Raw genomic sequence first — 20,494 nt, 5'->3', positions numbered from 1 at the left:
GGAGTGCACATTTGTCTTGAATACAAGCATTGGAAATAGACCCCATTGTAGGGACCCATGACAACTGTACTTTTCTTTGGCCAATTTTCCCTAATAATATTGAGTGTTCACTTCACCTCCCTGTTTGGAATGCACACATAATTTCACTAGGGCAAGAAGGAATCCATCCCAGATGAACCCCTGTGCTCGCAAGTAGTCCAGATGGACCCTTCCTCCCTGTGTGATGTATGGGGAAGACTACAAACCAATCCATACCGTGCCCTGGAGGACAAACTTGTAGAGCATGCGAATTATTAGGCAGGACCAGAAGACGTGGAGCAGCTGCAGAGGTATCAGAAGAACATTCACAAAGTAGTATCCAAAGAAGGGCTGGAATATCTCCATGGAGTAATAGTAGGTGTTATAGAGCACTCTGCAAGAGAGAGGAAATCGCAGTGGAGGAAAAGTGTCTTATTAGTAAGCCATAACTAAGCTCAGAAAACTCTCATCACAGACCTCAGTCAGTCACATCCTTCTTATTTATAACACATGTGAGCCAACCCTCAGTTTTCCACCAGAAATACGAGGCAGAGCTGTAGGCGGAGGCCTCCTCCTCTGTTGTACACTTCAGCGCTTTAAGATTCCTCTACGGACCCCAAGGCAGCCCACCCTCGCTCCCCCCAGGACAGCGGTGTGCTGCTGCAGCCTGTGTGAAGGGCAGGGACATAAGCTCAAGGAATGAGAAGCAAAGGCTGAAGAAAAAGATTCAGCACCCAGCTGAATGCAGTCGGAAGCATCATGTATTACTAACACCAGTGTGCCAATGCGGATGTAATTGGCACAATATGAGAAGCTGATCTGGAAGATAGTTGCAGCATGATGGATTATCTGCTCCTTGAAGTCCTGGTGAGAAAGGGGAAAGCAGAGAATAAAATACATAATGCACCTTCTGCCTTGGTTAAAGCTTGCCTCCAGCAGGCAGCAGTGAAATCTCTCCACCACTGACTAAGAAACCTCTCCATGTAACTCTTCTCACACATATAACTCTTCTACCAAACACATTCTAGAAATGTAGGCAATCGAGACCCTACAATGAAAAGTTCATGCTGTGAACTGAGGATCTCACAACAAAGAACACTCTTTCCCTTCACCAATAATGACGTGATGATAGTTCAAATCAGAAGACAGAATAACGAAAGCCAATGATTTAGTACAGGCAAACTCAACATGAAGAGAGGTTCTTTCCTGTCACCATGCAGTGTCCATACCCATCTCTGCTCCATCTCTGTGCACGCCTACCTGTCTGCCCAATCGCCTCACGCCCCCAGGCTCGTTGATGGGGCCTCACGACCACCCTATGCAAGGGCATATTTGCAGCCTCGCTGCTTGCCTACGCCTATGGCATCACACAGCACCCTGTCTGTAGGTTCAGCAGCACCCAGGAACACACAGCTTAATTGGCAGAGAATCATCCCTTTTCCTGTCTCTCCAATCAGTACAGCCTAGAAGAGTCCTGGGAGAGCAATTCTTAAGCTCAGATTTGAAGCTTGGATTGAGAACTCTGCAGTGGTTTGCACCTTTCCGCATCAAGGTTTGCATTCTCCATCTCCCACTGACTGGAAATGGGAATTCTTAGGAACGAGCTAAGACAGCATCCCCCAAAACCTCAGACTAGCTCTGCACACAGGCTCTTGGAGATTGTTCTCCCGACTGTTCAACTTAGGTCCTGCCTGTGCTGGATTCTTCCCTCAGGCTGCCACTCACCTTCCTCTTCACATCAAAGGGCAGGGTGAAGACCAGCGAGCAGTAGAAGGAGAGCTCCAGCAGGTAGTACCAGAACACGGATGGCAGGAGAGGCTGAGGGAGAGAGAAACAGTGAAACACCCACCAGATGAAGTGGAGCAAGGGCTGGGAGATTATTTGGGAGAACCAGCATTCCTTTCGTCACTATCTGTAGCACAGGGCATGGTCCATTTAGGAGAAACTGCATTTAACACATCCTTCGTTGCTGCTCATGCACAGGTTTGCCCTTAACCTTTTTTGCTCTTTGCCAGCGCGACACATACTCCAAATGTATGGAACAGGATGCAAGGACTCGAGTGATCCCATTGGTCCTACATTCCTATTGAAGCACCATCTGCTTGTATGGTTTGACTTTTATGCTGAACTACAGATTTGCCCCTAAAATTTCTGCCTGTGAGCGAAAGCAGATTGTTTGGAGACTCAGCTTGAGGGATGTCACCTCATTCTTCACTCATTTTCCCCAGTTAAAACGGTGCATTAAATTTCCCTTTATGGGTTTGTCAACCTCAATGTACAGTCCTGGGGTCTTGCTCTAACTTTGCTAGCCCAAAAAGCTCTGGAATACAGGCAGTCTTGACTTTGGCTTGGTAGTGGGATCAAGTTTCCTTCAGCCTCCTCTTCAATTCATGAAAGATTGTATTTCCTGCCCAGGAAATTCTAATACTGTAAAATCCTGTGCATGGCACCTCCCTGCATAACACATTGTCCTGCCAGAAACACCAGCTGCTCCCATAGAATCACAGAATCATGGGAATGGTTTAGGTTGGAAGGGACCTCAAAGACCATCCAGTTCCACCCTCTGGATCAAGTTGCTCCAAGCCCCATCCAAACTGGCCTTGAACACCTCCCCGGAGCAGCCACGACTGCTCTGGGCAACCTAGAAGAGAGGAACCTCTTCCAAACTTGGAAGCAGGTTATTCCATATTTAATGAAATTCAGCCCTCTTTAACTACATCTGCTCTGGCATCCACAGTACTGTGAGATACTGAGGAAGGCTCCTGCTCTACAACAGGCAAGAGCTGCCTTCTCTAGACAATTCAGAGCATGTATCTAAAAACATAGAGGGAAAGGTAGAGCAAGCAATGGCTCCTGTGCTCAGTGGGTGAAGCCCCTTTCTAACTCTTTCAACTTCTCATTTACAGGAGTAGGAATAGCAAGAGAGACAGCTGGGCAAAAAAGGAACTGGCTCTGGTTGCCATCTTTGCTCCTTGTGTTGATGATCAAGGAGGAGATTTTGTGCCTTGCTGGCAATTTTCATTAAGGCTGTTCTGGGCTGGGCTGATCAGAGATGTAGGCTTTCTAACCCAACTTTCTAACTCCAAGAACACATTGTAAAACAATAAGAGAGCATCCTCCAAACTTAATGGGAATGATGCGGTATTGCTAGTGGCCATACTGCCAGTTCCGTTGGGAAATGAACTCCTTAGAGAGTACTGTAGACATGATTGTTCAGTACAGCTGGAAGCACACAGCATTCAGAGCATGTTTTCTGCTCTAGATGTTCTCTGTTGAAGTCAACAGGTTGGCCAGAACAGTGGTGGCTGCCCCATCCCTGGAGGTGTTGAAGGCCAGGTTGGATGGGGCTTGGAGTGATTTGATCCAGTGGGAGGTGTCCCTGCCCATGGCAGGGGGTGGGAACGGGATGGGCTTTGGGGTCCCTTCAAACAATTCCATGATTCTAGGACTCTCCCCAGGCAACATGTCCTTCTCTGGCCTCGGTCTCTTCTGCAAACCAGACAACCTTGGAGCATTGCTATTTTTCAGTTTCTTGGTCAGAACTTTCACTCCCCTTTTACTTTTGCTCTCCTGACTGATCCTCTATTGTCTTTAGATGACACCAAATAGAAAGCGTTCTTCCTTGACAAGGATCTGGCTTTGAATTCTTAGGGCTTGTGAGTCTGAATTTAATTCAGTGCCCTCTCTTTCGTCAGTAATATAACCTGATTTCCAAAAGGTATCGAAAGACAATACATGATCTATAACAGCATTTTTCCCTCTCGCATGACTCACCTGCTGTGGGTATCCTGTCCAGCACTCTCTGTGGTCCCAAAGCCAAGGCTTCTGCAAAGAAAATGCAACACAAATATGAGAATGCCAGAGGAATTCTTCTCTTATCAACTGCCAAACTCCTTTAGCGTGTTCCCACTACAGAATTTGTTGTGTTTTATTATAGGTAGAGCTGGCTGCACTGTCTGGAGTTCAGTTGCCAAAAGATTTCCACTACAAGAACTTGCAGTTGCTTGCGACTTTGCCAATTTGTAGCTATTAGGCTAGTTAGCCCAGTTCCAAATAAAACAGGTCAGGGAAGATTTCTACCAACTTGCTGCGGGCCTTCTACAAGTCTGGGGTAGTGGTGATTATGTTTTAATACATTAAAATATTCTTACAACTGTCTTATTAAGAATCTCTGTGGTTTGGACAACACTTTAACATGGCAAGAAGGCTGAAAACTTGTGTGCCAGAACATGATATTTCCTCTCATTGAGTACCATGCTGCAGTCTGTTAAGCAAGGAGCCTCTGAAAAGATCCTGCTTTGTTCACACGACATTCAAAATGGGTAGTTTAGAACTTGGCAGATTCGAAACTTCCACAGAAATGTGACAACTGAAGTCCCCAAAAGTTTGAAGGATGTTCTGACCCTTTGCTGTGCCTTTCTTTCTAAAGAAAGAAGAGTGCTTCACAAAAAAAAATGCGTGTGAAAACACTACTCAGACGACAAAGCAAACGTGTGAAAGTTATAAAGTGTCACGGGCAATCAGGTCTTTTCACATTAATTATTTGTTCTTTTTAATGTACTCAATTTGGTACAATTTCCAATAATGGAATAACATGCTGCATACTACAGGGTCTAGAGGTGCTGTCTGTACCACAGATGACTCCTTTTTCATTCAAATTGGAAGATAAAGAATCATAGAATGGTTTGGATTGGAAGGGGCCTCAAAGCTACAGGGCAAGAGGAAATGGCCTCAAGTTGCACTAGGGGAGGGTTAGATTGGATAGCAGGAAAAAGTTCTTTACTATAGAAGAGTAGTGAAGCCCTGGCAGAGGCTGCCCAGGGCAGTGGGGGAGTCCCCATCCCTGGAGGAGTTCAAGAATGTGTTGACGTGGCACTTGGGGACACGGTTTAGTGGGTACAGTGTGGTTGGGCTGGACGAGCTTAGAAGCCTTTTCCAACTTTAATGATTCCATGATTCTATGTTTGACAACAAAACCTGTCACTCGTGCAGGCTCTGGCTAGGTAGAACAGAAGGTTGTGTACTCACATCGGACAGGACAGCAAGTCCAGTGAAGAAAGCAATGATGTAAAATGTAAACCTCCAGCTACAAAGAAACAAAACAAAGTACCTTAGAAACCCATTCATTAAGCACCGAGCTCCAATTCTGCGTCTCAATCACATTCAGTCAAAGAATGACTCTAGGCAGGCAAAGACATACATTAACACATTCGAGGTTCGCCCTGACCATTACAGGAGAGTTACTGGCACATTCAACAGACTTCATGAAGAGCAATTCTTCTGCTTCGGGGATGGCAGAAAAGATGAGAATCCCGCTACTGAAACCACCCAGATAATCACCCCAAACCTTTCAGGAAAAGATGAGAATCCCGCTACTGAAACCACCCAGATAATCACCCCAAAACCCCCCAGCATGGGCAGATGCTTGGGCAAAAGGCAAAAACTACCTCTCTCTCCCCAATACATTTGGCAATTCGGCATGCTAAAGTCATTATCATGTAAAGTAACTAATTACTGTCCTGTTTGGTCTCAGTCAGGAGCTGGTAATGACTTTAGTCACACTAAACCTAAAAGAAGTACCTAGAAAATGTTTACCAAGCCTAGTGGACAGGGGCAGGTCATGCTCAACATCCACGGGTAGAGTAAGGAATGAGAGGAATTTCACTCGACAGAGTAAACAGACTTAACACAGGAAACTTCAAAGGAGTCCAACTGTCTAAATCAGTTCTCTCATTTCCAAAAGTCTCCATAACAAATCAGAAGTAACTACGCTTGGAGAAAGAGATTCCACCTGTCAGCGAAAGCCCCAGGAGCTCCCAGCCAGACACTGCACAAAGCTTCAGTTGGAAAGCCAGGATGGAGCACTGTCCTCATAAGCTGAGTCAGAAAAGCATTTCCTCTTTGCTATTTACTGTTACTATTTACTGCATGTCAGCTATTTACTGTTACTATTTACTGTACATCTGAGCACGGGGAGAACTTAGATTTCAGCTGGTCGGAAGCAGGTGAAGCGTGGTTGCCCTCCAATTGCTTGTCCACAGCTTCTGATTGCAACTAGCTGGAATAGAATGAATAATACACACCTGTTTTTTCTCTTTTCTTTTTCAATTAAGGTTTTTAGGCAGGGGTTTTGAATCAGAGGTTGAGTGTTAAACGGAGCATGAGGGGATCAACTTGAAGTTGATGCCTACCCTATGGAGACATGCTTAAAAATATGAACAGCACTGCAGGGAATTTAATGATTTCTTTCATCTCTGTCTTTCTCCTGGGAGAATCGATTTCCTACCACAACAGCAGAGCAGACACTGCTAAAGCAAGGCCTTTTCAACCAAGCTCAGGAGAATCCTCCGGAGCTTAGCCAGGTCTAATGTTTGCAGAACTGGCTGATGTGAGATTTATTTTGTGCCTCCACATCATTTAGGGCCACAAAGTTGGTGAGAGATCCAGAGGAGAAGTCGTATGAGGAGTGGCTGAAGTCATTTGGTCTGGTCAGTCTGGAGAAGAGGAGACTGAGAGGAGATCACACAACAGTTTACAGCTTCCCCACGAAGGGAAGGAGGAGGATAGGGCACTGAGCTCTTCTCTCTAGCAACTAATGACAGGACCCAAGGGAATGGCAGGAAGATGCCAGGGGAGGGTTGGGTTGGACATTAGGAAAAGGTTCTTCACTCAGTGGGTGGCGGAGCCCTGGAACAGCTCCCAGGGAAGCAGTCACGGCCCCAAGCCTGACAATATTCCAGAAGAATCTGGCCAATGCCATCAGACCCATGGTGTGAATGTTGGCGTGTCCTGTGCAGGGACAGGAGCTGGACTTGATGATCCTTGTGGGTCCCTTCCAACTCAGGGCATTCTGTGATTCTGTGATCATATGGATTTCCACACAGCTGTTTCCAAGAAGAGTTCTGCTCTTCAGAAAACACAACCCCCTTTCTCTGCCACCACACAAGTGTGCTGGGTTTTGACTTTCAGGATGCTGAAGTCAACTGGCAGCAGATACAAGCTCTCCCGCTGCCTGCGACTTCCGACAGCGACAGTCTGTAGAACCGCTGCAGAAAAGATGCAGCAGAAGGGATCAGCTTGCAGTGAGGCAAAGGGGAGGCAGGGGAAAGGCAACAGAAAGGCTGACTGTTTTGAAGGCACCAAAACAGCAGCGAAGCGGCAAGAAGCAGTAAAGATGCAAAACACTAGGGAGTTTTTCAGGGACAATGCTGTTCAAAAGCAGAATGCCGGGCTTAAAAGATAGAAACGGGGGCTCTACAAAGAAGAAAGGTGAGACAGAAGTAAAAGTGGAGTTGGGAGTGAAAATAAAAGGGAAAAGCAAGGAATGTTTCAGTAACAGAGAAGCAGCGGAGAGCTGCAGAAGAACCAGGTGGGGCAGGGAAGACCCTGGAGGCATAGGGTGGAGGCAGCAAGCTGGGACGCTCTGCATGCAGGGATGGAGGGCAAGGAGACAGTGAGCTGGGATGCTTTGTGTAGGATGGAGTGTGAAAGGCCCCTGCTGCTCTGCTACTCATGGTTTGTGCTACCGCTCACCAGGCCTCGCAAAACTTCTTCGACAAGTTCGGTCGGTCAGTGTTCCTCTGGTGCCGGAACCACCTCTCCACCTTCCTCACCGGCAGGCCGCACTGTTTGGCTAAACTGATCAGGTCACTCTGGAAAACAGGTGAGGAGCAGGGCTCAGATCCAAGTCCAAAGGCAGGAGGTGCAATGTGGGCATCTCATGTGCCCCACCACAGAGCCCAGCTGGAGGCTCCAGGCAAGCCCAAGGCTCTTCAGGCTGAGGCATCTTTCAGAAAGCTGTCCTTTTGTAGTGTAAAGACCTCAGAGAGTAGAAAATCTTTCCACTCCTCCCATAAGCAACAGGTTATTAAAGCTAAATACTGCAACTTGACGTTCTTTATATGAACTTCATACCTTTCAAGGTCTGGTCTCATCTCCTCATAGGAGTTTTGTTGTTGAATCGCTTCCTCACCCTGTCTTCAGACACAGAGTCCCTTAAACCTGTCCCTCCAACACAGATTTTCTGCAGCTGAAATGATTTTTAAAGTTCCACAATGAATCTCATTATCCCTTTCAGCAGCCTGGTACAGTCACCAGCCAATAACATGACTCTTGAGCAGAGCCAACAGCATTAGGACATCAGGAAAAGCTTCTTCACTGAAAGGGTCATCAGGCTCTGGAACGGCTGCCCAGGATGGTGGTGGAGTCACCATCCCTGGAGATGTTTAAAAGAGGGGTAGATGGTGCTCAGGGATCTGGTTCAGTAGTGGACAGGGATGGTTGGACTTGATGATCTCAAAGGTCTTTTCCAACCTAGGGATTCAATGGTTTTCCTACACAATATTCTCCTGCTCGGGATAATTTCTCAACAAACTACCCATAGAAATCCTGCAATTACCTTCTTGTCCTTAGGCTATTAAAAGTCTGCCATGTGGTATGACAGAAGTCTGTCACGTTTTATATTCCTTTGGGAAATAGCATTGTAGATAGCTTTATTTTTTTAAGTAAAGCAATAGTTTTTCATGAAATGCGTTTACCTTAACAGTACCATGTTGGAATGACCAACACGGTCCCAGCATGTTGTATAGAAGTGTGTCCATTGCCAATTTTCAGATGTGCTTCCTCCCACTCCTAGTGATTGCTGTGCTTGTGGTGGAGACAAAAGGAGACACTGATTTATGTTCTCCAACTGCTCCATAATATGGAATCCCTCCCAAGGAGAAGGTGGCTGAGAACAGCAAAATCTCATCTTGTACCGGGCATGTAAAAGCTGACTCATACACAGGTCTCTGCGAGCTCATGGGAGAGAGAGGAAGGTAGGAGACTGGCTGTGGTGTAACCAGCAAAGGGAGAGCAGCCCTGCTCCTGCTCCATGGGACACTGTCAGCAGGAGTCTCGTGGTGGGCTCCCATACGAGGACAAGCTGAGGGAGTTGGGGTTGTTCAGCCTGGAGAAGAGAAGGCTCCGAGGAGACCTTAGAGTGGCCTTCCAGTATGGAACCGGGCTCCAGGAAAGCTGGGGAGGGGCTCTTGAGTGCAGGGATAGGATGAGGGGGAATGGTTTGAAGCGGAAAGGGGAGATTGAGATGAGATCTTAGGAAGAAATGTTTTCCTGTGAGGGTGGGGAGGTCCTGGCCCAGGTTACCCAGAGAAGGGGTGGCTGCCCCGTCCCTGGAGGTGTTCAAGGCCAGGCTGGATGGGGCTTGGAGCAACCAGATCCAGTGGTGTGTGTCCCTGCCCATAGCATGGGGTGGAACTGGATGGGCTTTAAGGTCCCTTCCAACACAAACCATTCTACAATTCTGATTCTGATTGTCCCAAGTCCTTCAAGATCACTCTTTTTATCTCTCATGGGGAAACTTGTGTTTGCAGTTTTCTGATGCTCCCCACAATCTCTGTGATGACAACCAAGACTTTAGTTCACTTCCTGAAAGGCCAATCTCAAACTTGGGGATTGCACAGCAACAGAATGACCCCAGAACTACGAGCACCGAGCTGCCAAGTTGCAAGAACTAGCAGCGTGGGGATCAGCTCAAGGTGGTTGATGTGACAGGGATTTGCCAGTACATGAAGGGAAGGCATCAGAGAATCACTATGGAATGGCTGGAGTTGGAAGGGACCTCTAGAGGTCACCTGGTCCATCCCCCTTGCTCAAGTAGAGCTACCTAGATTTGATGCCCAGAACCATGTCCAGACACCTTTTAAGTATTCCCAAAGATGAAGATCCCACAACCTCTCCAGGCAATCTGTTCCAGTGACCTTCACAGTAAGAAAATGTTTCCTGATGTTCAGACAAAGCCTCTGGTGTTTCAGTTTGTGCTACGTGCAAGGCAAACACAAGAGGGAACAGGAATTGTCATTATTCCCTTTGGGAGAACAGTTTCGTGTCCACAGAAGTTTGAGGTTTGGGTTTTTTTTGGCTCCTACCTACATAAAACTGCTCTCCCAGATGTTCAGGAGAAGAACACAGCTGATGGCATTTGCCCCAGTGACCCCTAGGGCCAGCGCTACAGTGGTTTGTTGAGCTTCTAAGTATGAGTGACATTAGTGAACTTCAGGACTCCAAATGTGATTTTATTTGGCTAAAGACACAATGGCTAAACCTAGAGGAGAGCCAAAGAAGAAAGGACTCACCTCTGCAGGCTTCTTGCAGCGCGTACTGTAGAACGCTTCCAGCACAGGGTTGGGCTGAGCTTTTGGTCTCTGCTTGTCTCTCACACCCAGTTTGCTACTCAGGGGCAGGGCTATGGCTCTGCGAAAGAACAGACAAAGGTTCAGCCAAAACCAGAACAGCAATTTCTGATATGGCAGCATTCTTAAAGCATAAGACAGCACCTAACGGCTGCCTCCCACATTTTGTATCCAAGCCCAAGGATCATGTCAAGATAAGGCAGATAAAGAAACTGGGAAGGAAAAAAAACAAAGAGCAGAAACAGTGGGACTTGAACTCTACTGTCCTGGATGCTATGTGGCAATATCCAAAATCACATGAGACTGAGAAATGCTATATCATGCTCTGCAAACTTCGGAATCCACTGTGCTCGGGCAGGTGGGATTAAGGCAGAAAGCCCAGGCTTGCAGCCCCAAAGCCTATCACCAGTCTCTGGCTTGCCTGCAGCCAATGCAGAGTGCCGCGCTGATGATAAGGGCTAAACATTGGTCACTGCTCCAGTACCTGAAAGGGGCTACAAGAAAGCTGGGGAGGGACTTTTTACAAAGGCTTGTAGTGATAGGATGAGGGGGGAATGGCTATAAACTGGAGAGGGGCAGATTTAGACTAGACGTAAGGAAGAATTTCTTCACGATAAGAGTGGTGAGGCCCTGGCCCAGGTTGCCCAGAGCAGCAGTGGCTGCCCCATCCCTGGAGGTGTTCAAGGCCACGTTGGATGGGGCTTGGAGCCCCTGATCCAGTGGGAGGTGTCTCTGCCCATGGCAGGGGGTGGAACTGGATGGGCTTTAAGGGCCCTTTCAACCCAAACTATTCCATGATTTATGATCTAACAACAGTGAACACACATGGCATCTGCTTGAACTAAAGACTTGGGCCAGGATGAAGAGCGAGGCTCTATCAGATATGTGGTGTTAACACTGAAGAAATGTCCTGTGGAAAGAAGAGGCCGCTTGATCTTCACCAGAGGAACTTACCTCTGTTTTTCCTAATGCGAATCAGATATCAGTTCTGAAATAAGAGCACAGCAATGAGAAACTGGGCCACAAGCACGGATGCTTATGCTGGCTGTGCATCCACAGTGAAACAATGCAAAAAAAACCCAACTGCATTGCTAGAAAAAAAGTTACCAAGTAGTAACACAAATGGGTGTAGAATTGCTGGGCTCAGCAACTCAGCTCCTCCTCTACAAACTCTTCTCTCCCTCAGCTCGACAGCAAGTTTTTTATTGAAAAACTGTTTCAATTATCCTGACAGATTTAGAATCACAGATTCATGGAATGGTTCGGGTTGGAAGGGACCTTAAAGCCCATCCAGTTCCACCTCCTGCCACAGGCAGGGACACCTCTCCCACTGGATCAAGGGCTCCAAGCCCCATCCAGCCTGGCCTTGAACACCTCCAGGGATGAGATATCCATGAATAGTTTTGTTTAATCCCTACCTTCTCTCTTATTCCTGCTGGTTTGTTAGAACCATGTCATAAAACCTCACTGTAAGAGAAACGAGGCCACCGCAGTTCATAAAGAAAGGGTGTAATTAACCGACATTACAATTACTTTGTTGTTGAGGTTCAGAGTTTAACCAATCCTACTTTTATAAACATCATTGGGAAATTAAGGCCTGAAACTCTTCCTAAGGGACGTTTGTACATGTTGGATCTGTGCTCTGACTCAGTTCTCAGTTAAATCTCGTTCCAAGCACAACCCTACGAGCATGATGCTTGTACAGATTTCAACATCCCAAAGTCATCATCTCGGTTGCAGGGATGGTCTCATGGCAGTTTATCAGCCCTCTGGAAGACAAAAGGAGAAAGTCCAAGGACTAAACCGTACAACTCTCTGCAACGAGGTAAGGCAAGATACAGTCAGCAAGATGATTCTCATCTCCAGCAAGCTCTTCTCCCTTCACGGTTCACCTTGGTAAAGTTCACACTCAGGTGCTTTATTCAGTGATCACCAAACTGTCTTGTGCGAAACCTGCCGAAGTTGAAACTAAATAGATTAATTATGAAGGGGGATAAATTGGCACTCCCCCACCTTTTAACTGTGGGCTACACACCTCCCACAGAGCCTGTCTGAGTTAGCGTGAGAGACAAATAACAATTTGATTTCGGGGGTTGTTTTTTTTCTCTCCTGCAAGCGTTTTTGAATTCATCAGGGTGCCACTCTGCAAATATCTTCTAGAACCAAGAACTGTAGACAGCAGCAACCAGAACTTCTGTTCTTTGAGCTGCACTATCTCTTCTAGGCCCACAGTTTCCTTTGGCTCCTGGGAATCGTCTCTCCCTGCTCTTGCCTGCAGGAGATAACTTCACATTGATTAAACTGACTGTTCCACTTGGTACCAGATCTCAAGCACTACAGGCCAAGCTAAGTCAGTTCCTGGTTCTGAATTAAACACTTGTTGTAGTTTGATGTAAATTAAGAGTCATTTTTGTGACTAACTCAGTTGCTGTAAGTAGTTTCATTTCTCTGAAAACTAACTGCATGTTTTTGAGACAGTGCTCTTCTCTGAAGTGATAACGCAGGGCCTTGGTGTGCAAAAAGGCCAATGCTTGTACTTAACCACGGCCATCCTCAAGCTGGTGGAAAAGGCGCCGCACGTGTGAGGAGGGGCAAACGGGGCAGGTGACCTCAAACTGACCATGAGAGGATTCCATTCCATATATGTCACACTCGGTATAAGATTGAGAGACCACAAGGGTCTCTTCTGTGATGGCCAATGTCCAGCAAGGACTTTGTCCGTCTGTTTGCCCCTGATCCTGCATCCATGTGTTCCTGAATCCAGCCCATGACCCAGCTCCCTCCTAGCCATGGACCCATTCCTTCGTGCCTGCTCTGCAGCATTTGTGGTGACAGAGTCATCATGCAGTGGGGGCACAATTTCATATATTTGTATATATTTCGTTACTTTCTAATTATTTTCATCATTATAATTACAATTATAATTTCATTAAAGCTGTAGCTTTACTTCCTAACTCATAAGTCTTTTTCCTCTCATTTCCCTCTCCCCTTTCCCTGAGGGATGTGACGGGGGAAGGGATTTTGGAGGCTCAACTGCATGGTTTTAGCTGCTGAATTTTGCCAGGTGGGACTAAACCCTGACAACACTACCATGTTTCCCACATCTTTGCACAAACTCCTGCCTGTAGGACCTAACGGGAAGCTGCTTTCAGATCCCTCCTGGTTATCAGTCAACAACAAAAGTCTCTATGCAAAATGAATTTTGGAAAGAACCATTTGAAAATAAAATACTCAAAAAGGGTGTTCCCTTCTATCTTTCTTCCTGTTCGGAGTTCAAATATCTGTTCCCTGCAGACCAACCGTATCCTTTTCTTTTAATGTACAGTGTGTAGCTCACTCAGTGTCGCAACTCTCCAGAGAGGAGATCTAAAACCCCTCCTCTAGTACAGTGTGGGAACTATTTGGATTCAAATTCACTGACATCGGCTTTCAGTTCCCCAACACCCAAAAATCACTGCTTGAGTCCAAAATCAGCTGATTAAATGAGATATAAATTCTGCTTTTCAGCCTTCTGCTTTACTGTCCCTCAAACCACTTAATTTTCCACATTTTCCACACCAAGTAATATTTTTACAATAATAGTGGCAATTCCTTCACCATCACAGCACACCAAGAACTTGATTTTTGTGGAAAAGGATCTCAAACACTATAGAACGAGAAGAGAATCCAACATCCCTGCTTGCAGGCACCTGTCAAGGGAGAATGTCTGCTAAGGTATGCAGGTGATTAAACCACATTCTGAGTTACAGGTGCAGAATATATCTGGAAATATCAAAGAAGGGGAGGTTCCCAACTTCCAGGTCATCCCTTTTGTCAGGGCATCATTCTCTGCCTCCCCCAGCACCCGCTTCACTATCGTGGCAAAGCCCACAAACACCACAGCGGGTGTTCAGCAATCCAGCGCCGAACGCCCTGTCTTCTCACCTTTCCCAGAGCAAAGTGCCTCACAAAGGAGTTGCTCCACCGACGTGAGCTTTTTTCTTCCCCCCCAGGGCTGCACCCACAACCTTCTCAGCTCTCCCAGGCCCCACCCAGCGACTGCTTGTCCTCTTCCCACAGCCACCACCTCAGCCACACAATAAGTGGTTGGTAGAAGGACGTCGCTGCCTCAGCTTTTCCCTGTTCAGCAAGCAGGTGCCAAAAAATCCATGCTCGAGGAAGCAGGGTCTTTCCTAAGTTTAATGTCCAAACCAAGGAGATGGAATCCTGGGCCACGCAAGGTGGCTGATGCAGCTGTTGCATAAGGGATTGCAGAAAATCCTCTGAGCTTCTGCCTAGAAGTATTTTCCTAGAGTTCTGACTCGGATATAAATGACAGGAACAGATTAAAGCATTTCTGAAATCCCAGCATGGGCACCTCCATCAACACAGAGGATCCAGAGAACAAAACCGCTTTGCACGGCTGCAAGTAATAGGTGAGGGCAGAATAAATCTCCGGAGGCCACGCTAAAGCCACCAAACTTCTACACTGGTCACAGATGCTCTCTGTGACCCTCAGACCAGAGGTACAAAGCTACAAAATCAATCCATCTGCACAGAGACTGAGAAATACCACACACATCCTTTCGGTCTGCAAGCCTCAAACTTTGTGTAAATCACTCGGAACAGGGCTCTGGCCACTGTGCACACAAACAACTGTGCGAGAGGGCTGGAGTCGCTCCTCCCACTCACCAGGGGCAGCTCCAGGATGAACTGAATGTGGAACAGTAATGGGTGAGAAAGAGAAAACATCGCGCTGAAATAAATGACTGCAAAGACTTAGGATAACCAGGAATACAGGTCACAACACTGGTTTGTAACTGGCTTAGGTAAGCCAGCAGCATGATTACAGGTTTCCTGGTCCTGTACAACACACTGGTGATATTATCTTTTTTAAGGGTGTGACAAGAAGCTTTTATTTAATGAAGTTTGTGAATCAAACCAGGTTTACAATTAATGAGTAGGGCCAGGCATTTGGAAACTCTCCCAGCTGAGCCAGCGCTTAGATGGGAGAGAAAAAACTCTTTTCACCCAGCCATCAGCATCTTAAAGCAGATGGACAAGATATTTAGACTGTGGATGGAAGGGAATAAAAGGATCAAGTCACAGCAGCACAACCCCGCACTGAAAGAACCCTCTGGAGCTCACCCGTTCCAGCGATGCCGCTCACGCCGTGTCAGCAGGCTGAGGGCTGTTTCCAGCTGGACTTCCAGTATCTCCACAATGGAGACGCTGCTTCTGCTCCAGGGAACCTCTTCCCAGTTTTGATTGCCCTTACAGTTAAAAAGCGTTTTCTTCTGTCCTGTTGGAGGGCCACACATTTCTGCTCGTGCCCAGCACTTCTTGTCCCGCCACCAGGCACCACAGAGAAGGGTCTGGCTCCTTCTTCTCCCTGTTCCTGCCTTGTACTGGGGAGCCCGGCACTGCTCAGCCCCAGCACCTTGGTTCCCACCTCAAAGGGAGGTAACAGAGACGCCTGTGTCCCCAGGAAAAAGGAGGGTAAAATCCATGGAATGTACGGAATGCACACAAAATATCTTGTTTACAAAGATCTAGATTCTGATTTTGTATCATCAAAAAAATGGCTTATTTAAAGAATCACTCACGCATTTGGGCTTCCACAAAAATACCAGCTATAAGGGGGTTTTATTATTATTAAAGCCATCCTCACAGCAGAGCTCTAAACCATTTCAACTTCTAGAAGCTTTTCCAAGCTGTTCTTGCATCACAGATAATCTGGAGAAGGAAACTCTTTGAAGCCTACCAGAGTCTGCTCCCATTTTCCTGTGCAGTCACTTCATTAGAAAAGATAGCAAAAGCATTTTAATTGTGTTTTTCCTCCTCTTTCCAAGCTTAAAACCACTGTAAATTTGACTAAACTATTTCCAAAGATGACTCTTTGATCAGCAACTCGCAATAGAGATTTTTCAAACCAGTGAAGAGGACTTTAAAGAGTATTTGAAGCCATGGCAGGGGACTCACTCGGCAGCCTGACAGCGGCTGCCACTGATAAATCTGAGTCACCCACAGCAAACCCGGCTGTGCTGCAGCCACATCAACCATTGACTGAACTGCACAAAGCACCAGCACCAGCTCAGGATCTTTAGAGAACTCAGTCTCAATGAACCCTGCAGGATTTCAAGCTGTGCACTCGCCATAATTCCCACATTTTCTGTGCTGAACAGGAATGTGTGAGAGTCATAGAATCATAGAATCACCAGGTTGGAAAACACCTCTGAGATCATCAAGTCCAACCATTCCTATGTGCCACTAAACCATGTCCCTGAGCACCAAATCACCATCCCTCCACGGATGGTGACTCCACCACCTCCCTAGGCAGCCTCTGCCAGGGCCCAATGACCCTTTCTGTGAGAAATTTTTTCCTGATATCCAGTCTGAAAAGATCCCCAACTGGCTCTGGCCAGGAAACAGCAGCTCCAAACAGCTCTGCATGGCCCCACAAAGGAACGATGCTCCTGAACCCGGAGCCCTGGGCAGGGACAAGGACATCGTTGTGTGGCTACAAGGTGCAAATTCTGAGATCATAAGACTCAGCTCAATCTAATATATCTTATTCAGTCTTGTCTGTGCGGTGTGAGAGCCCAGATCCCCGTTACTCAAGATAAATGAGTCTGAACTGTATGTGGGTGCTCTAAAGACGATGTCCGCTGCGCCCCACTCAGGGATAGCAAGGACTGGGCAAGAGGACACAACAGAGTGGGTCTGCCTTCTAAACCACGAGCACAAACATCATCTAGGGCCTGCCAGGTTTACATGTAGGCAGTCACATGGCTTATATTTAGACTTTAAGGGTAGGGTTTGTGTTCTAGACTCAACACACTTCTTTGGACAGTACACAGGGCTGGAAAGAAAGAGCTGAAAAATGCACCTCAGCAAGATTTATGCCCTGGAGTTTCTGTGGAGCTCTGACGTCACATGCTGGCACAAACAATAGAATCAGAGAGTCATGGAATAGTTTGGATTGAAGGGACCTCAAAGCCCATCCAGTTCCAACCCTGCTGCCATGGTCACAGACACCTTCCACCAGACCACACGCCTCCAAGCCCCATCCAGCCTGGCCTTGAACTCCTCCAGGGATGGAGCAGCCACCACTGCTCTGGGCAACATGGGCCAGGGCCTCCCCATCCTCACAGCAAAACATTTCTTCCTAAGATCTCATCTCAATCACCCCTCTTTCAGCTTCAAAACAGTCTTTGGACCCAAACTGCCAGCATTATTCCTAAAACCTCCAAAAAGCACTAAACAACTTACCTTTCAAAGGCACATCGAATGACAATCAAGATGAAAGCAAAAGGGATGCTGAGCAGGAGGTGGCCAGGCTTAGGGTACTTGATGTCTTCAGACTCTTGCATGTCACCCCAGGTGATCCCTGGGGGCAGCCAGAACTCCTGCTGCCACAGCCACTCGTACAGAGAGCGGGCCATCCTGGAAAGGAGAGAGATCGGGATAAGGCAAGCTCAGCCTGGCACCCAGCAAACCTGCCAGCACAGCCAGGGAAGCAGAGGAGGGATTCCACCCTGGCTGAGGCTGCAGCAGAGGAGCTACGGAACACAGCAGTGCCCAAAGAACCGAGAACCCGCTCGTGGACTTTTATCGGGTGCTTGGTGACTGCTGACACCTGGCACTGAATCAAAAAAAAGGGCTGAAATGGAGGGAAGCACCTCAGAATTCCACAGACTGTAAGTGTCCTTCTCGGCAAGGTCTGTCGGAAGGGTGTAAGTTTAATACTGCAGCTTCTCAAGGCCACAGGTTCCTTTCTACAGGACTGATAGCTCCGTATCACAAGGAAGCAACAAGACTGCTCCAGGGCTGGCCCTCAGCTCTCCTTTTATATGTACATATCCTTATTTTTCAGTCCTGGATATTTTGCATTGATTTGTTTCTATTTAGACGTTGCAATCCCGTTGGGTGCACATGTCTGCATTATAATTCATGTTATTCTGAGACTGCTCCCTTAAAAAAAGAGAAGATCTCCATCTCCTGCTTTAAATGATCAAGGAAAGTACTTTCAGGTAAGAAATTTTCATGCCTAAAGGTGGGGTTTACATCCACAATCAGAGAATTGAGCAGCACAAAAGACAGTAGGATGGCTGCAACAAAGCATCCAAGGCAAATGTTCTGCTGTCAGAGAATTCCACCTCAAGCACACACAGGAGCTGCACTGCCTTCCAGTACAAGCTGCTCCTTCCAGCTGATGAAAACAAATACCCCAACACAGCTCCAAAAAGCAGACAGACTATGGGCAGGCACAGGAGGAAAAGGGAAGCGTGGGAATGAGGCACCAACTGAGATCTTTGCTGTAGGAATTCTGAACCCAGTAGCAGAGGACTTCCTATTTCTTTTCCAATCCCAACAGACAACTCGCTAAGTTGTGGCCTCCTCTCCACCTCAGGAAGCTGTGAATTCTTGGAGCAGCTGAAACTTCCCAGGGACCCTTCCAGCTTTTTTATAGAATCAAAGAATCATGGAATGGTTTGGGTTGGAAGGGACCTTAAATGTCATCCAGTTCCAACCCCCTGCCATGGGCAGGGACACCTCCCACTGGACCAGGCTGCCCAAGCCCCATCCAACGTGGCCTTGAACACCTCCAGGGATGGGGCAGCCACCACTGCTCTGGGCAACCTGGGCCAGGGCCTCCCCACCATCACAGGAAAACATTTCTTCACAAGATCTCGTCTCAATCTCCCCTCTTTCAGCTTCAAACCGTTCCCCCTCGTGCTATCCCTGCACTCCCCGACCAAGAGCCTCTCCCCAGCCTTCCCAAAGCCCCCTTTTTGCCGGGACACCAACAGCAACCCTTTCGCTGGGAGCCCTGCTGCACTAGGGGTGCCTCCATGGATTGGTGTCAATTCCTCACACCAGAATGCTGCTCCTAAACCCTCCGTCGGGAACAAAAGAACTGCAGTGAAGAATTCCTATGCCATTCGGGTTTGCATTAACATTGGGTTTCACCACACACAAGTTGTTCTCACCGTCCATAGGACAATGCTTTTCTCTCACCATTCACTGTCCAGGCTAAACACTTCCACTGCTCCTCATCCTCTCCCTGCTGTATTTAGCTGGACAAGCAGCTATCACCCGAGAAGCAGAAACCCTTTCTTCACGCCCTCCTCTGTCTCTGACCAGATTCTGACAGGATTTCTGGGTGCAGGGTCTATCTGGGAGCAGTGTCCAGCTGCATTTTTTAAGCGGATCACAGAATCACCAGGTTGGAAAAGACCTCTTGGATGATCAAGTCCAACCATTCCTATCTGCCACTAAACCGTGTCCCTGAGCACCTCATCTACCCATCTTCTAGATACCTCAAGAGATGGGGAGTCAACCACCTCCTTGAGCAACTTCTACCAGTGCCCGATGACTCTTTCTGCTGGCAGTGCCCAAATTCTGCCGGCAGTGCCCAAACACCCAACTCCGCACACTCTGCTGTTTGAGGGCACCTCATTCCTCTTCCTCTGGCTACGAAGGCTTTTCACTTCTTGATGACACCAGAGCTGATCCCTTGTCTACAGGTGGATTACCTGGCCTGCGGGTGGACAACACCACAGGTACAAACAGCTCCAAAGTGGCTCTGGGCCAAGCGTTCAGCTCTGCCAAGGCTCAGCCAAGGGCATCGCTGCCAGAGCCAGCGCAGGAACTCCTGCAGAAGCCCTTCTGCTACGGCCAGTTTTCCCAGGATTTAATGACCCACGAGCAGTATAGCATTCCCCAGGGGAAAGCGTCCATTAATGCAGAAACACCACCACAGGGACGCACAGACGTTGCTTCTCAACTCCAGTTGCTTTATTTTCTCCATAAAGCTATGGCTGAAACAATTAAAACAAAAAAAAGACTCTTAAATCTGGATACACCGGAGACCAAAACGGAGAGGCTTGAACTGTCTTTGGAGAGCAGCTGGATCCAAGAAACAGAGTCCTCTGCATCTTTATAAAGGCTCTCCGTTATTTCCCATGGCAAAAGCCATGGTATTCTTGTCCTACTCCAGCCCGCACTGCCTGAGCTTGGGCTACCACTGCCTAGTATGCATTTAAACCTTTTACTTATTTTGCTAAGAAATAAATTATTCCAAAATTCCATGGGTAAATCCCCCCGACAGCCCTTCCAGGCAGTTTCTCCCCTACTGGATACTTCTCATAATCTCAATGTCTCCCACTTTAACTCCAACTCCCCTAGAGATGTTACAGGTTCAGGCAGGACATTCCCCACACTTGGCTTATGCAGAAATAAAGACTTTTGACAAAGAAAGCTCAGATTAATTGGATATGGGCTCTTTCGAATGCTCGTATTAT

The 20,494-nt window shown here is 47.4% G+C and overlaps 1 protein-coding gene across 14 annotated transcripts in view; it reads right to left on the bottom strand.

The window, feature by feature from the left end:
- LOC128849227 (ceramide synthase 4-like) overlaps positions 1-20,494 on the bottom strand; it is a 48,392-nt gene that overhangs the window by 6,638 nt on the left and 21,260 nt on the right. For 11 of the 14 annotated variants that reach the window (XM_054049856.1, XM_054049862.1, XM_054049866.1 and 8 more), the window contains 7 exons: positions 17,460-17,633; positions 10,152-10,269; positions 7,552-7,670; positions 5,047-5,104; positions 3,793-3,843; positions 1,744-1,836; positions 445-882 (listed from right to left, as the gene is read on the bottom strand). In XM_054049856.1, coding sequence (XP_053905831.1) covers positions 607-882; positions 1,744-1,836; positions 3,793-3,843; positions 5,047-5,104; positions 7,552-7,670; positions 10,152-10,269; positions 17,460-17,633 — 889 coding nt within the window. In that variant the 3' untranslated portion in view covers positions 445-606. Of the gene's footprint in view, positions 1-255; positions 413-444; positions 883-1,743; positions 1,837-3,792; positions 3,844-5,046; positions 5,105-7,551; positions 7,671-10,151; positions 10,270-17,459; positions 17,634-20,494 lie in introns of those variants that run through there. The other 3 variants (XR_008447226.1, XR_008447224.1, XR_008447225.1) reach the window with 1 other exon arrangement.

Source organism: Cuculus canorus, chromosome 27 (assembly GCF_017976375.1).
Source record: "Cuculus canorus isolate bCucCan1 chromosome 27, bCucCan1.pri, whole genome shotgun sequence".
NCBI lineage: Eukaryota > Metazoa > Chordata > Aves > Cuculiformes > Cuculidae > Cuculus > Cuculus canorus.
Note: the sequence above shows the minus strand (reverse complement) of the source record. Positions and strands in the feature narration are given on the sequence as shown.